Source organism: Vicia villosa, linkage group LG3 (genome assembly GCF_029867415.1).
Source record: "Vicia villosa cultivar HV-30 ecotype Madison, WI linkage group LG3, Vvil1.0, whole genome shotgun sequence".
Classification (NCBI taxonomy): Eukaryota; Viridiplantae; Streptophyta; class Magnoliopsida; order Fabales; family Fabaceae; genus Vicia; species Vicia villosa.
This window is the reverse complement of record NC_081182.1, coordinates 217,923,267-217,942,105: the sequence shown is the minus strand read 5'-3', so window position 1 is coordinate 217,942,105 and position 18,839 is coordinate 217,923,267. Positions and strand designations below refer to the sequence as shown.

Below are 18,839 nucleotides of genomic sequence, written 5' to 3'. Positions count from 1 at the left end.
TTTATAAGAAAGAGATATTTGTGAGAAAGGAAAAAGGGTGGAAAGAAAAAGAAGAGAAAGAAAGGAAGAGAGAAAGAAGAAGAGCAAAGATGGAGAGAAAGTGAAGAAGGGGATTTTGGAGAAGATGAAGAATCAAACAAAGGTAAGGGGGTGAATCTAATTTATCTTGGATGTATGATTCTTATAGTCTTGTTCGTGTTTTTGTTCTTGTTCATCTTCTTCATCCTTTCCATATCTTCCATTTTTCTTGTTTTGTAAGAAATTGTGATGTGTTCATGATATAGCAAGATTCAAATATGTTTTGGTTGGTATTTTGTATAGAATCATATCCTTGTTGTGTTATGGTGATTGATTATGTTTGTTTTCCATTTCTATGGCTTGATTGAAGTTGGAGAAAAAGTTAGGTTTTGAGAAAAATTAATGAATCAACCATGAAAGTTGGATGTTATGTTGTTTATATGGTATGTATGTGTTGTATTGGAGTTATAATGATGTTTTGGAGTGGTTTTGGTGGGTATAAGGGGCTTGAGACAGTTCTGTTCGTGCTGGGTTTTTTCTGGTTTTTCTCAGGTCCGCTAAGCGGCCTCAGGTTCGCTGAGCGGAGTTTTCGTTGGTCCGTTTCTGGAATTTCCGCTTAGCGGCCTAAGCGGCCCGCTGAGCGGCCAACAACATATTTTATTTTTCCAAAACTTCGAAACTTCGTAACTCCTGAACCGTAACTCCGATTTTGTCGCCGTTCGAAGCGTTGGAAAGCTAACGCAATGAACTATACTATTATCTAATTAAATTATTCATAGGATGTAGTCTCCTATCATTTTTATTAGGATCAAGTGATGAATTGTGTAGTATGTTCAATTATCCAAACTTTGAAACCTTGTAACTTTTGATCCGTAACTCCGTTTTATACGCCATTCGAAGCGTTAGGAAGCTAGTTGGATGTTCTATATGGTAGTATAGGCTTGGTTAGCTTGTTATTAATTGGTTATGAGGTGTTGTTGATGAAAACACATAATTATTTATATGCGCGATATGATTGGTAAATAATCATAGTGCTTGGTTGCAATTGTTGTTGATGTGAGGATTAACATGAAATCATGTTCGTATGTGTTATGTATTAATGAATGTTCATTCTTGATATGTGACGATGTTTGGTTGTTTGTTGTTAACATGATGTGTGGCCTTATGGCAAGTAATTGTTGTTATGAGAATGATGTATTATCATTGTTGAATTGTTGTTATTACAACTTGTTGTTGATGTATTGATGAAGTTGTGGGCCGATGGCCAATATTAACTTGATGTGTATAAGTGTGTTATACGTTCATCTATGCCGATGTGGCCAGTATGTTTTGACGGTGAATGTGTGCTGTGTGCTTATTAATGCCTGTGTGGTAATTATGGTGTGATGTAATTGATAACGATGTTATTAATTGGTGATGTATCCTTTTGGATAGAATATAAACGATGTAACGTGAGTGTATGATCGTGTTATATTGTTGATGATGTTGTTGTCATGTAATAGAGTCATATATTTGCGCATCATAATATTTCAATACGTTAATGGCGGAATGCTGTTAACAGATGGCCTGCGGGCATGGTTACCAATAGGAGCTTAATGCTCGGTAACGGTATATTAGCCTGAGTGGCAAGAGGTCATCAGTGGGAGCTACATGCTCGATGACGACAGCCTGCGGGCTTCCTGAGTGGAATAAAGTCCCAGCATAATGCTCGGCAAGGTGTATTTGTCATAATGACAAGGAGGAGTTTTACTCCGGATTTGGTACCACATGCATATGCATAGTCGAGTCTCATTCATCATTGTCTGTCTTTATAATTTATGTTATCATTCATGTGTAGTATTACTTATATATCGATTGTGGTTAAATGAGTGGATTACCTTGTTGTATGATTCTTGATGATACTTGTTGGCATTACTATATTTGTCATGCTTTTCATTATGAATTATATTCTCACCCTTCTGCTGATTTGATGCTTGAGTGGCATCCTGCAGATTAGCCGCTTTGGGAGTCTTTTGGAAGAGGTAGTTCTCCAGTTGGTCTTGTCGGTCGCTCTGATATGTAACACTGGGTAGTCGGGAGTCTGTTGTTATTTATTTGTATATGACTCTTTTGAACATGTATATGTGATAACGTGCCATTGTGTATTGTAAACACTTTATTTTGGAAAACTCCTCTTTGATAGTGAGAGCTATACGTATATATATATATATATATATATATATATATATATATATATATGTTCATATCTTCCGTGTGTTATGTATCATTTTATTGGCAGGTGTTGTACGCTTTTGGCATCGCTGATGTCCGTTTGTTTTCTAGGTGTTTGTTTGGTTACTTAGTGTAACATCCTAATTGTGTTGTATGAAATTTTAATACTCTGATATTTTCTTGCCTAAATGCTTTGGGTAGAATTGGGGTGTTACATAGCCCGCCTACCTCGCTTAGCACGCTACCCCAGAAAATCAGCTATGTATTTTTGCCATAACTTGAGAATCGTAACTTTGATTTGCGCATGGTCGGGGAAGCGTTGGAAAGCTTATTCCATTTCCTATCTAACAATGACTAAATATCAACCAAATCGATGGTTTTCTCATATTTGTTTTGAGCATTATTCGTTGATGAATTGCTTAAAATCGCACGTTTGATGGATTGGGTAATTCGGTGGATATGAGTTTCAAAACTAAAAAACCAATTAAAAAAATTGGGTTTCGGGTAAAACCCAACCCAAACCCAAAAGACCCATTGACCCACTAATCAAATATTTTTTAATACAATTTTAATAATTTTGATGAATATTAACCTAGAAATTGTAATTCTAGTCTCTAAACATTTATTATTTTAGTGAACCATGACATTAGCTAATTTTGAATGTTTCACTTTTTGGTAATTTTAATGTTAATACAATTTTATGCAATGCAACTTTAATTTGTTGCTAGTATTTTATGATAATTTTTATTAGTTGATATTATCATTTATGATAATAAAAATAGATTATCTAATTTTTTTTAAGAACATACAAATTTTGAATAACTTATATGAAAAAAATGATGATTCATCATTTAGTCCTCTAATGTTAATAAGAAAAAAATTATTTGGACAACCCACTATCCAACCCAACCCAATCCAAAAATTAGTGGATTTGTCCAAACCGACCCATTGATGTAACAGGTGGTTAATTTACATCACCCAAACCGGAGTGTCCAATATGGGCTGGGTCTTGGGTTTGGTCAAACTTAATCCAAATCGACACATGTACACCCATATATATATATATATATATATATATATATATATATATATATATATATATATATATATATTATTTTTCTCTCTTTTTAATGTTTTAAAAATTAAACCGGTTATCAAATATATGAGGACGAAACACTGATTTATTGATCCAATTACTAGATTAGTGGTTGATCCTCATGATTAAATTGAATAATTCAGTTAAATAAATCGGTATTTATAAAAAAACTATATAGTTATTAAATCAATCAAATCAGATAACTCGATCTAAAGAAAAATCACAACACCTAACAAATTTTAAAATTTCAAAATATCATAACTTTACAAATTCATTTTTTAAATTCAAATTCTAAACACAATCATCACATACAACAAAATAATACAAAATACAAATCAAAATAATTTTTGAACAAAATCTAATTGGAACATAAACTAAATAATAAAATAAGTGCAACATCTAATAAATTTAATTTTAAGGAGAATAAGTTGTTCCAAATAAGTTATGACCAAACTCTACTTATATTTTAATTTTATAGTCTAGTTGTTGATTTTATCCGTCGATTTTCCAAAATCGCCGGTTAGTCAGTTTTTTTTACTAGTTTTGATTGGTTTGGTCGGCTCTCACTAGTTTAATAGCTTATCTAATTCAACAATCAAATCGATGACTTTTCTTAATCCCAATTCGACTGGTCGGTCGAGTTCGATTTTTGAAACACTGTCATCACCTTTCAAGTTTCTCTTTCACTTTAATATTTTTGCTATTCCCTCATATTCGATAAACAATTTTTATTATAAATATATTACTTTAAATAATAATTTTTAATATATTTAATTTATAATTGTTTTTTATATTTAGCCTCATCAACATGTATTGTCTGGATCCGCCTCTGCAACGACTGACGCCGAAATGAACGATCAAAAACTCTCTGAGGTTTTCCCATGCCAAACACTCTATTGAATCCCTCCAAAGTTTAAACTAATGGATGGTTTGACCTTCCATACTAAGTTGGGTGAGTTGAATACGCACACCTTCAGAAACATGTTGAACCTCAAAGTAGGTCTCGCACTGTGGTTGTGTGTCCAGCAACCTTCACATATCAGTTAAAATTGGTTCCTGCATCGTATCCTCCACAACTCTCTTTTTCTTTCTTTCATAAATTTTCCAAACTTTGGACTATCATGCTAGTGGACTTATCAAATACTCACATATGGCTAGTGAAAAATTAACTATACAATTATTGGTATAACATCTACTAATAGATATATCTAACAAAATATTTCAAGCATAGTCGTAAAATATTTGAAAATATATATTTAAGAAAACTAAATAACAACAAAAATATATTAAAATATTTTACTTAGCGGCTTATACCCGTCAAAAAAAATGAGCGGGAAGGACAAGTACGCCAAGTAAAATGGGTATCAAATTCATGTCTACCCCGCTAAGGTGGCGGGTTGGCGGGCGGCGGACTTGCCCGCCTATTTTTTAATAGATTAATAATATTTTTTTATCTTTCAATTAAAATTTTCAATTATTTTTTAGAACATTTTTATAAAGTATCTTTTAAATAAATTTTACCTAAAAAAATATTACATATACTTATAAATAAATATATAAAATAAAACCATCAAGAATTTGAATAACTATAATTAACTGAAAAAACCGACTTAAGGAAAAACAAGCTTAAAGAATAGGTGAGGCGAGCTTTAGTGGACAACGGACTTTGAAGGGTCGAGTTTAGGCGGACGGCGGATTTTGGCAGGACGACTCTGATAGACGGCTGATCCAAAATTTCAACAAAATCCGCCATTTTTTAACAAGTACGCGGTCCGATCCGGCAGATCACCGCCCGTTTTGCCACCCCTACTTTAACTAATAATAACTACATCTTTTGATTAAGATATAATCTACCTACAAATCCATCATATTTTTCCTACTTTAAATTAAAAATAGTTTTTTGTTTTGTTTGACATTATAGTGTCAAATCATTATACGTTTGATTGGTTATTATATTATTAGTGCATCTACGACTAATCTTTTAGACGACAGGTGTGGTGTGTGGCTATGCTTTTTCAAACTTTATTTCATCACATGATCACATACTTTTTCACATTGGAAATTCTATAGAAATTTCATGTTAAATTCTTTGGTCTATTTTCCATATTTTCCACACACCTTCTAAAGCTAACTACTCCCGCAACCACTCTTATCCACTATATAAGAAACAAAGCTCATGCAATGAATCACAACTCACACAATTAAGAATCCAAATTCCTTCACATTTCAACTACATTTCTAACTAAGCAATATATCATGGTCCAAGAGAAGAAGGTAGTGGATGAGGTCTCCGGTTGGCTTAGAATCTACGACGACGGCTCGGTAGACCGGACATGGACCGGACCACCCGAGGTCAATTTCATGGTCAAACCGGTTGCTCCCCATGAAGAATTCATCGACGGAGTTGCAACGCGGGATGTGACCATAAACACTACCAACAACGATAACTTCATCCACCGCGCTCGGTTATACCTACCGGAGATAACACCAAAGGATAATGAGAAACTACCCATACTCCTCCATTTTCAAGGAGGTGGTTTTTGCATTAGTGAACCGGATTGGTTCATGTACTATGAGGTTTACACTCGGTTTGTTAAGTCTACTCGGTCTATTTGTGTCTCCCCGTTCCTCAGACGAGCCCCAGAGCATCGTCTACCCGCTGCTATTGAAGACGGGTTGACAACGCTCCGGTGGCTTCAGTCTGTGGCCAAGGGAGACACACGTGACCCGTGGCTTGAGAAACACGGCGATTTCAACAAAGTTTTTCTCATAGGAGATAGCTCCGGAGGTAATTTAGTCCATGAAGTGTCCGTTAGAGCAAGTTCAACTGACCTGAGGCCAGTTCGACTCGCAGGAGGAATTCCCATCCATCCTGGATATGCTCGGTCGGAGCGAAGCCGATCCGAAAATGAAATGCCACAATCGCCATTTCTAACACTAGACATGCTGGACAAATTCTTGAGTTTATCATTACCAAATGGAAGCACCAAGGACCATCCCATCACATGTCCGATGGGCGAGGCGGCGCCGCCTCTTAGCAGCTTCAAACTGCCGCCATTTCTTCTCTGCATAGCGGAGAAAGACTTGTTGAGGGACACACAAATGGAGTATTATGAAGCCATGAAGAAGGCCAACAAAGAAGTGGAGCTTTTTGTGAGCAAGGAGATGACACATAGTTTCTATCTCAACAAGATTGCCGTGGAAATGGACCACACTGTCAGTGCTGAAATGAGTGCACTTATTGGTAGGGTTAAGGACTTTATTGAGAAGCATTAAATTTTGAAAATATTTCTTTTTTAGTGTTGGTTTCTTATGTGGTGTTATTGTGTTGGTAGTTTGTTATGTTTTCGTATGAATGTGCTGTGAACTTTTGTGTTTTTGTAATAAATATGTAATGGCACTTTGGATTCAATATTGTACTTCACTTTTTTAATTGTAGTGACTTATGAAATATTTAATTAGGTCATTAGTTGAAAATCAAACATTCCTTGAGAATATAAAATAGTAAGTGTTACTTTAATATTTAAGGGGATCTAAAAACACTTCTAAACTCTTTGGATTTTTGTGATTTATATATAGAGTTGGAGAGATTGAAAAACATGGATAAAAATTGAAAATTTCTTTATCAACCCCCATGTCTTCTTGGTCACCTCTGGTGAAAAACTCAAACTACCCCTAACTCCGGAAATGCATTTCCGAAATGCAAGAAAAAGGTGTTTTCGGAGATGCATCTCCGAAAGCGCATTTTTTTTGAAAAAATTGTCTTATTTCGGAAGTTCATTTCCGAAAACAGCATTTCGGAAATAAACTTCCGAAATAATGCGCGTTTTGCAGATTAAGCAAAACAGCCCCCCTCCTTCTAATCATTTACCCTAATCATCATCAAACACTTCCAAACTCAAACTCTCTGCAAAAAATCTGCAAAAGCAAGTGTGAAGTAGCCAAACTCTTCTTCCAAACTCAACCAAACTCATCATCAAACACTAATTGGTAAGTTTATCATTGTTTTTTCAAGTTTTAGATCTATTTGAATAAACTCTAATAGGGTGTTTAGAAACTGAAAAAATCACATTAAGATAGGTTAGTACTGATATTAGGATGTTTAGTAGGCATAAAAGTAGTTTTGGTTTAGGTTTTTTGGTCTGCCATTGGAGGTTGTATTGAAGGTCTGCGCAGGGGTGTTTCAGAAGTTCATTTCCGAAAACACCTCCATCACAGTTTTCGGAAATAAACTTCCGAACTGTACCAGAAGTTCATTTTTTTTGTTTTTTCATTTGCCTCGCATATTAATCGATTTCGATTGTTTACAGGAACATGTCAGGCAACCAACCAGCACGCATCAGACAAGGGAGAGAGTCCCAGACTGCGTCGGCTAGACGCAAGCGGGCGGCGGCGCAGCTGGCGTCGACCCAGGGACGGGGGCAAGGCCGGGGACGCCGTGTGCGAGTTCCCGTGGACGTGGGAGAGGGTACATCTACTTCAGGATCTAGGAGTCGGCTGACTCGGGCATCTTCTTCCCGCTAGCGAGAGGAGGAGGAAGAGGAGGAGGAGGTGGCGGCAGTGACTTACCACGAGCCAGAGGGGGTACCAGAAGTTGACCCTCCAGCCGGGGAGGAGGATGAGCAGGAGGACGGCTATCCGGGATGGCCCTTTGACACCTCTGTGCTGATTCACTACCACGATCACGTCGCTCGGCGGATCTGGGAGGGAGAGGTATTTTTTTTTAATTTAACCGTTTAATTGTCACCATTTTTTATAGTTTAACCGTTTATTTGTCGCTTATTTAATATATGTCGTTTATTTGTTTTTTTTTTCAACAGGAGCGAGAGCCGTTGAAAATGGTGAACCACGCTCGGAAGATATTTAGTCTGTTTAAACCAACAGCTGAGTGGTTTAACGACCATGTGCGAGGTTCAGGGCTTTGCGGGCTATGCATGACGGGTTACACCACCATCAGCACCGGCATGCAGGGGGCATTTGTGGAGCGCTGGCACAAGGAGACGTCCTCTTTCCACCTGCCTGTTGGGGAGATGACGATCACCTTGCACGACGTGCAGTGTCTTCTCCACCTGCCTATTAGGGGGCCACTGTTGCACCACTCCCGGATCCAGAGGGTCGAGGCCATTGAGTGGATGGCGCTCTATTTGGGCATGGAGCACGAGGTTGCTCACTTTGAGTGCGTCACGACATCTGGGCCTCATGTCCGGTTCACCACACTGAGCACTTATTTTGAGCACCACCTGGACGCGGCTGCCGAGGCTGAGGGTGAGGGTGACGAGCTATTCACAGAGTATTACCGCGGCTGCGCTCTCCGGTGCTGGTACATGCATGTGGTAGGCGCTGCATGCTTTGTGGATAAGAGTGCCAGGTACGTCGACGTGACCTACCTCCACTACTTCATGGACCTGGATACCTTTCACCAGTGGAACTGAGGGGCAGCTACTCTGGCATATCTCTACCAGAAGCTGAATGAGGCCTCCAACTGGAGGACGAGGCAGTTGGTCGGATCCTGCACACTGCTTACGGTACGTTTTATTTTAATACATTATCGTATTTATTTATTTATTTATGTTTCGTATTTATTTTTAATACATTATCGTGTTTCTGTTTCAGAGCTGGATCATCTCCTACTTCTCCCGCATCCACGGCTTTCACATCGATCCTGCGTACGTGGACGCCATGCCCAGGGCCGCCAGATACGCTCTCCAGAGGGGGAACGATGCGGTGGGACCATACCGTCTGTACTTGGACCGCACGATGCACGACGACGTCACCTGGAGGCCGTTCGTCGACTACGCTCAGATTGTCCCCTTTGACGGCATTGCTCTATATTCAGGCTGGTTGGCATGCGGGACCGGCATCATGGTCCGGTATCTCCCTGAGCGGTGCATGCGTCAGTTCGGATTCGTGCAGCGAATACCCAAGTCACCCTTTGAGGCAGCTCCCGACACAGTGACCCGAGTGCAGCTCACTGCCATATGGGAGGACTGGCGGCAGCATCATGTGGTACCGCAGGAGTACCGTCTCACTCGGGTCACACAGGACTGGCACAGTGAGGAGGGGTACGTCACACGGTTCTACCGGGTGTCCCATCCTCTGCTGATACCCGACGTTCCCGGCGCTCCTAGGCCAGCACATGAGGAGATCCTGGAGAACCAGCAGGCCGAGGATGACCACGCCATTGATCTCCCGCCGATCTGCCAGCGGATAGAGATGCTTGGGCGGGACGCGTTGGATCGAGGTGTCGTTCAACAGAGCGGTCCAGATGCAGTCGCCGTGATGGAGATGATCGTCACTGATGCGGGCCGTGCGGCGGGGTACAGGCGGCAGAGGAGGGCCCAGGGTGAGAGGGTTAGGCACACCCAGTAGTGGTCGGGTTTATTTATTTTTTGTTTTCGGATTGTATCTTTAGCACACTATTTTTATTTGTTTCGGTTTGTATATATTATTTTCATCGGATTAGTATTTTTTTTATTTATCATATTAGTATTTTCAGTTTATCTATTGCTTATTTTATTTGGCGTTTACGTTTAATTAAAATGCGAGACTGTTTTAGATAAAACATAAAAAAAAAACACAGTTTCTGCATAATTCGGAAATGAACTTCCGAATTCACCCTCCATGAGGTGTTTTCGGAAGTTCATCTCCGAAGACACCCCCCATGAGGTGTTTTCGGAGATGCACTTCCGAATTATGGAATTTTTTTTAAAAAAAAAGCGCTTCGGAAGTTCATTTCCGAAGCAGAGGTATTTTGGGATTTTCGCTGGGGGTGAACCCCATAGGGAGGTGGCTAAAGAAATTTTCTAAAAATTAGAGTTTGTTATTAGAAACTTGAGACATTGTTCCTTTCGAACACATGGATATAGCGAATTAAAAAGCTATTTTCTCTCTAAAGTAGACTCACTTGATTAAATTGGATAAACAAATTCTTTGTATACTCATCTTTTATCTTCCTCTAATTTGTTGTAGATTTTCTTACTATATTTGACAAATTATTTTATTTCTTCATACCACTTAGTTGGTTGTCTTTGTATTTTGTGCCACACATCAATATTTTTGTTATAGTTGATAAATTATCATATGTTTAACAACTAAACTAAAAGTTTTGGTTTGATTCTTTCAATTTCATTAATGCTACAAAATTTTATGTTATTAGAAAATATATTTCCTTATCAATATTTATTTATTTAAATATGTATTTTAATTTAAAAAATAATATTTAATTAATTTCATAAGAATTTTAATTATTTAAAGTAATTTAATTCACAAAATTAACTTGGTTTTATAAGGAAATCAACCAGGTAACATGTAAAAAAAACACAATAATTAAATGTGAACCTGGGAATAACAAAATCACAATAAATCAATAGTAATAAAATCAAATCAAGAGAAGTCACTACAAAAAGAAACAACCCAACAAAAATAGACATGTCTCTTCTCTTTCTTTTTAATAATGAAAAGAAAACAAAATATGGTGGGACCCTTCTATATTCTTTCTCTCTTGAACATTTCCTTGCACTAACAATCAACAGAAGTAAGTTTTTTCTTTGCAATTCTCTCTTTGATACTTCTCTCTCTCTTGTTTCAAACACACCATTAAGATGTTGTTTTTGTAGTGGAGGCACAACAAAATATATGATATATGAGAATGCTTATGAATTTATAATGAGTTGTTAAAGTTGAAGTAGGTAAAACCAGTGTTTTAAAAACCGGACCGGACCGGCCGGTCGGACCGGTCGAACTGGGAACCGGACAGGTAACCGGTCTGGTTCAATAGATGAATCGGGAATGTCATTGAACCGGTGTGAACCGGTCAAAACCGGTGTAAACCGTTAAAACCGGGAAAACCGGTGGTTTTTGTGAACCGGTGGTTTAAATGCATTTTTTCATTTTTGTTTTATTTTTTTATTTTAAAAAATTAAAACAATGTTATTTTGACTATTTTAATTAAAAATTAAAATTAACAAAATTAAAAAAAAATTAAAAAAAATTAAAAAAAAATGATTGTAGATGCGGTTGATTTTGTTACAGATGATTTTGGTATTGAAGAAGGACATCCCAACATTGAAACAAATTTTCTTTTATTGAAATTAAATTTAGTAGACAATGGAATTATTTTGTTATAAATTATTCAATTAAATTATGTTGCGATTAAACTTTTGTTTATATTTTATAATTATGTACATTTAGATTATGAATTTGTGAAATTTTTTATAATATGATATTTCCAAAAAAATACAAGTACTAGTTATATTTCCTATATAATTTTGTTAGAACGACCGGTCTATTCAACCGAGTTATCCGGTTTAATCCGGTTTAGTCATGCGGTTCGACCAGTGACCCAGTGATTCGACCAATAAACCAGTGGCCTAGTACCCTCACCGATTTGATGTCCGGTCCGGTTTTTAAAACATTGGGTAAAACAGCTAATCATGGAATAAAATGAAGCAACTTTTCTGTGCATATAAGACCACTTGCAATAGTTGTTCAATCTACTTTTCATTAGTTAAATGTTTGTAATGGTGTGAAGTGACATGGATTAATTGGTGTTCAACATATTGAAAGAGAAATGAGCGGAATCATTTATAATACTTTATAAAATTTTATTATTTGTTGTAATTGTTTATATTTTTATCCTACCTTAATTATTTAGGGTCAATAATTTTATAGAAAATCATTTTTTTATTTATTTTTATTTTTCACCAAAATTTATCATTTTTTTTGTCTATAAATAGAGCATTGGTTCATTTAATTTGGACAAAGGAAAAAAATCTATATTTTCTCTCTATTTTTTTTATTTAGCCTCCAATAAATTCTTGGTTGTGAGTTGAGTCTATTGTACTAATTAAGTTATGTGTATTATTTTAGGTGTGTTGTGTGTTGTGTGTTTAATGACTATCCCTATATCTCGTATTTATTACTTGCAAATAAAAAATTAATTAAGATTATAAAATTAGAAAAATAAAATAAATTATTAAATTATTAAATTAAAAAAATTTAACTCTAAATTATTTTAATTTAATTTCAATCAACAATTGTTATTAATATATAATCACAAAAACATAACAGAAAATAAAAATATGAAATAAAAGTGGTGGGGTAGGGTGTTAAATTTTATTAAACAAAAATTATTGTAGTGAGTAAAAGTTAAAAGAGTGTTGAATTATTAGGTGGAAGAGAGAAGATGATATGGAGTATAAAGAGTGAAAAAGATAGATGTTGAATATTTAAAGTCAAAGAATAATTATTTCTAATTTTTTATGATTGGTAGATAAGAATTCACCAAATTTTTAAATATATTACTTAATTTTTTTTTTTTTTAGTATTCTCGAGGACCTGTTTGATTGTCAACTAATGAGTTAAGTATTTCATAAGTCAATATAATTTAAAAAGTGAAGTCCAATATAGCATCCAAATTGGAATTAGATTCTTATTATTACTAAAATAAAAAAAAAAGGTCAAAACACATTCATAAGAAACCAACCCTAAATTTAATGCTTCTCAATAAAGTCCTTAACCCTACCAATAAGTGCATTCATTTCAGCATTCACAGCATGGTCCATATCCACAGCAATCTTGTTGAGATAGAAACAGTGTGTCATCTCCTTGCTCACAAACAGGTCCACTTCTTTCTTGGCCTTCTTCATGGCTTCATAATACTCCATTTGTGTATCCCTCAACAAGTCTTTCTCCGCTATGCAGAGAAGAAATGGCGGCAGTTTGAAGCCGGTAAGAGGCGCCGCCGCCTCGCCCATCGGACATGTGATCGGATGGTCCTTGTTGCTCCCATTTGGTAATGACAAACTCAAGAACTTGTCCACCATGTCTAATGTTAGCAATGGTGATTGTGGCATTTCATTTTCGGATCGGCTTCGCTCCGACCGGACATATCCCGGATGAATGGAAATTGCACCTGCGAGTCGAACTGGTCTCAGGTCAGCTGAACTAGCCCTAAGTGATACTTCATGGACTATATTTCCTCCGCAGCTATCTCCTATGAGAAACACTTTGTCAAAGTTGCCGTGTTTCTCAAGCCACGAATCACGTACGTCTCCCTTGGCCACAGATTGAAGCCACCGGAGCGTTGTAAACCCGTCATCAATAGCTGCGGGAAGACGATGCTCTGGGGCTTGTCTGAGGAACGGGGAGACACATATAGACCGAGTAGACTTAACGATCTTAGTGTAAACATGGTAGTACAAGAACCAATCCGGTTCACTAATACAAAAACCACCTCCATGATAGTGTAGGAGTATGGGCAACTTCTCATTATCCTTTGGTGTTTTCTCCGGTAGGTACCTACCGAGCGTGGTGGATGAAGTTATCGTTGGTGGTAGCGCTTATGGTCACGTCCCGTGTTGCAACTCCGTCGATGAATTCTTCATGGGGAGCAACCGGTTCGATCATGAAGTTGACCTCGGGTGGTCCGGTCCATGTCCGGTCCACCGAGCCATCGTCGTAGATTCTAAGCCAACCGGAAACTCTATCCACTAGCTTCTTCTCTTGGACCATGGTATAGGGTTTAGTTAGAAATGTAAACTTTGATTCTTAATGGTGTGTGTGGTTCATTCAATGATCTTCATTCTTATATAATGGAGATCAGAGTGGTTGCGGTTAGTTTGTTCTAAAGTGGTTGCGTGGAAAATATGAAAAATACACCAAAGGACTTATCAACACATGAAGCTTCTAGAATTTTCAATGTGAAAGTAAGAGATGCATAATGTTTGAAAAAGGATAACCAAACCCCAAAGATTAGTCTAAAATATTGAAAAAGTTCCCTAAAGCTCCTAAAATTATTATAGTCTTAAGGAGAAAGTAGATTTTTCGATGGATTAAGATTAATATAGATGGTTGAGTTAGATGTATTTTAGCAGCACGAGGTAGAAATGCAAAGGGGGTTTTGGGAACGTCTTTGAGGTAGATATATGCATGACATTAATGTTTGAGAAAAAGATAACCACACCTATACATGTAGTCTAAAAGATTAGTCGTATATACATCAAATATTAGTCTTAAAAATTGAAAAATTGGTAACTAATAATTATTAATGTATATGTCTATATTTCTTTATTTTTCATAATTACACATTGTTGTTATGATATAATCTAAGACTAATAGTATAACTTATGTCTAAATCTAAATTAGTTACTTGATTTGGAAGTTAATTACTATCTAATAACACAATATAATCCAAATCCACCCAATATAATTTGTAATTTAGTTTGTGCAATTTAGTAATAACAATTCTTATTTTTTTATTCTCTCTCTGTCTCTGCTCAGTAAAAGTATATAACGCACTAAAAAATTGGTATCTAGAGTTTCTGAATCGTGTTCTTGATCGTGTTTTCAAAAACTTTATGTTGGTGGTCGTGTTTCCAAGAAACGTGAATCAATCGGTGCAAAAATGAATGACATTAACGGTATTCCGAATTTTCTTCCAATTCTTGACGGCAAAAATTGAAACCGATGGAAGCAGATGAAGTCCTTGTTCGGTTTTCATGAAACCCTAGAAGTGGTCAACAATGTTGTTCCTAAGCTTGCTCAAAATGCAATATATAATTAGAAAACCGTACACAAGGAGGCGATGAAGAAAGATTGCAAGGCTACGTATTATATTCAATTGGCGGTATATTCGGCGAAATTCGACAAGATCTCTCATGCTGAATCAGCGAAGGAGACATGCGTATTCTTATCAAGTACTATGAAAGAGGTGAGAAATTCAAAGTCGTCAAATTACAGACTTTGCGGTGATAGTATAAATTACTGTAGATGGGAGAATATGAAAAGATTGTAGGCTATGTGTTGAAGGTGAAGAATCTCGTCCATCTCATGAAGGATTGTGGTGAAACCTAACCGATAAGATGATAGTTGAGAAGGTAATGTGTATGTTGACCTATCACTTTGATCACATTATCGTTGCAATTCAAGAATTCAACAATCTTGATACCCTAAAAGTGGAAGATTAGGTTGGTTCGTTGAAGGGCGCGTGAGATTAGGATTGTCAAAACAAAAAGAGATCAAGATTCGATACAAGCACTGCAGGCTCAGACATGGAAGAAGCATGGTGGTTCCAACAAGTTCAAAGGAAAATAAGATAAGATTCAAACTTAGAAGGCTTAGTCAAACCTTCAAAAGCACAAGGTCGTTGATAGATCTTCTGAATCCTCAAAAAGAGAAGAAGGAAACACCTATCAAAAGGACAAAGAAAAGAAAAAAATATGCGCAATGCTATAACTATGAAAAGTGAGGTCACTTGGCTAAGAATTTTGGCCACAGGAAAGACAAGTGATCGACAAAAGACAAGGATGAAAGAGTAAACTTTGTACGCCATGATTCAGGTGATTCTGAAGATACGGTGGTTATGGCTTGATTTTCATACGACCATGTCTAATCTAAGACCTGGTTCCTCGAATCAGGCTGCTTGAATCAGATGACTGGTCAAAAAGTGTGGTTAGTATATTTCATTGAGTCAAAGAAGAGCAAGGTCAAACTTGCTGATAATAGCTCGTTGCAAGCAAAAGGTACTGACGACATAGTTATTTAAAGGAGTAATGAAGTGAAAGCTATGATTAAAGATGTACTCTATGTATCTGGAATGGAGTGCAGTCTGCTAAGTGTTGGACAACAGATCGAAAAAAGGTTTCTCCGTGGTTATGAAAGATGGAGCCTTGGAACTACTCGACACTCAGAATAATTTGGTTTTGAAATCTCCTCTGTCAAAGAATAGGACATTTAAGACCATGATCATTTCGACTGAGGTACAATATCTAAAAATGCGCGTGCGATATCACAACGGTTAGTTAATTCAACTGTTGTGAGAGACCTAATGGTCCCAGGTTTGATTCTCAACGACGAACTTTTGGAACATAAATTATAATTCATCACAATTTCATTAGATAACCATTATGGTAAGTACCCATAGTTTATTATATACTATGTAGATTGCTAGTTTTTTCATACCCCTCATTAAAGAAATACAACTATTCAATTTGATGAAGAAGTATATAATTTAAAAATTAATCTATTCTTGAAAACCAGCTTAAACAAACCACTATTTTTCGAATTTCTTGCCTCTCATTATTCATTTCCTGCTCTATAACAAATAAAATATGGTTTAATGGTATGATTCCTTCATTGCATCGGTTCCTTCAATTCTAGTTTAATTTGAACAACATCAATTTATTGGCTAGATCTACCTTATTGTCGTCGCTTATCATCACAACAATAACAATAATAAACGACGACAATGAGGTAGGCCTAACCAATAATTAGATTTTAGTCAAATTAAACTAGAATTGAAGGAACCGATGCAATGAAGGAATCAGGTCATTGAATCACATTCTAAATGCTAAAGAGCGTGAAATAAATGATGAGACGCATGCAATTCTAAGAACATTGATTTATATAAGTTGGTTTCAAATACAACTTAATTTTCAGATTATAAGTTTCTAGGTAAATTTAAATGAATATATTTTCAATGAAAAGTTAATGAATGAAACAATCTACATAGCATATAATAAACTATACTTCATCTATTGTTAACCTGTATAAGAATTTAAAGAATAAAACATTGGTAAGTCACAAGAAGCCTCTTTCTTGTTACTTAGCAATGTCTTATTTTGAGAATATTTGTCAACAACAATAACATACAACAACATAACAACATACGACATCACAAGATACATTAAATTGTTTCAAGAACGCACCATTATTGAAAAGGATCATGTAACTGGAACAAATTATGAAGTTCATATAGTTTGTGAAGCTATGAAAAATAAATATAAGGTGGATGAAGTTACCACAATAACTTCATATTTCTTATATTTTTTTCCATAGTCACGCATGGGCTTTGTTAAGGCGGTGAAGACGAATCTGGAAAAAATCATGTCAACAAACATTTATCTACATTTATCAACAACAACTTATAACAACAACAAAGCTAGTGACGATGAAGAAGAGAAAAATCTTACGAAAATCATGTGAAACATAACAACAACATACACGAAAGCGAGAGTATAAGGAAAAAGAAAAATACCTTCATGAATGAAGAAAAATATTGATATTATTATGTAGATTAAGAAATCTAATGGCAATGAAAAAGACAAAAAAATGAGTTCTAGGGTTCTGCTGTCAAGGATACGACGATACTGTGTAGAAGCAACAATTTATTTGCTTATATATAGGTAAACTTTTTCACAAGAATTTTCATTACCAATCGTGATGATAGGTTTATATATATATATATATATATATATATATATATATATATATATATATATATATATATATATATATATATATATATATATATATATATATATATATATATATATATATATATATATATAGGTAAATTTTTTCACAAGAATTTTAATTACCAATCGTGTCTTTACCATATATTTGTATAGGAAAAATTCACTGCCAAATTGAAAGATATTATCATATAGATCATGTCTGTAAAATTTAACATCAATCTGAAATCATTTGCTAACGTTAATTTTTATCATTCTATTAAACATATCAAATGGTCTCCGATTCATGTGAAATTTTATAGACATTATTTATATGATAATACCTTTCAATCCAACAATGGGTTTCATTATACGTATATGGAATGAAAAGTTAATAAATGTTTCAGGTTACTAAATTTGAGAATCACATTTTTATATGAGAACATGAGAATGGATCTGAACCATTAGATTTTAAAATAATTGGTCCAGATTATGTGTCAATCTTTTTTTCTCTCTCCTCCATTATTAAAATAAATGATAGAGGAGAGAGAGAGAGAAAAAAAATATTGACACATATTCTAAATCATTTATTTTAAAATCTAGTGGTTCAGATTCATTCTCATGTTCTCATATAAAAATGTCATTCTCATATGATACGTCCTTTTTACTAAATTTAGTAACAAAGATGTCATGTTACTAAATTTGACACCTTGATGTCATTTGATCATTATATATATATATATATATATATATATATATATATATATATATATATATATATAAAACAAATGTAGCAGCACTATGTTCATTGGGATGTGTTAACTTGCTAAGAAGAACAGGTTGAGCAAGAAGCCAAATTCTATGAAGAAACATGTTGAGTTAAGATGTTCTATCAACTGAAGCAACAGGTCAAACAAGATGTCCTATGCAGAGTCACTCGGCATCGTGACTGATTAGTGTTTATGCGATAAAGTGGCAGCAAAAAGTAAGTATTTATTTAGTTTTATCATATAGTCTCCACAGGAATTAGTGCATCGAGTCGTCGTTCGACAACTCTCACGTTATTGAGTTTGTGTTAAAATGGGTTTAAAGTAAATTGTGGGAATTAAAGTATAAACAAAAACAAGAATTTCATTATTCGGACAATAGAGACTCTCGATATTTGAAACTCATATTCCTGTTAAATACGTGTACTTACTACTCAATTAAAATCAACTAAAGTAGTCATCAACATCATCACGTATCGCTCACACGGAGGTTATCTCTAGTGCAAAGTGAGATGA

The 18,839-nt window shown here is 35.5% G+C and overlaps 1 protein-coding gene and 1 pseudogene across 1 annotated transcript; one reads left to right on the top strand and one right to left on the bottom strand.

Moving 5' to 3' along the window:
• The first annotated feature begins 5,430 nt into the window (after positions 1-5,430).
• LOC131657416 (probable carboxylesterase 15) lies at positions 5,431-6,758 on the top strand. The gene has a single exon (XM_058926827.1). The coding sequence runs from the start codon at positions 5,582-5,584 to the stop codon at positions 6,599-6,601; it is 1,020 nt and encodes a 339-aa protein (XP_058782810.1). The 5' UTR covers positions 5,431-5,581; the 3' UTR covers positions 6,602-6,758.
• Positions 6,759-12,815: 6,057 nt separating this feature from the next.
• LOC131657415 (probable carboxylesterase 15) lies at positions 12,816-13,862 on the bottom strand (annotated as a pseudogene).
• Between the last annotated feature and the right edge of the window lie 4,977 nt (positions 13,863-18,839).

Coding starts and splice junctions, on each gene's coding strand:
- LOC131657416 (XM_058926827.1), top strand. CDS start 5,582: ATGGTCCAAGAGAAGAAGGTAGTGGATGAGGTCTCCGGTTGGCTTAGA.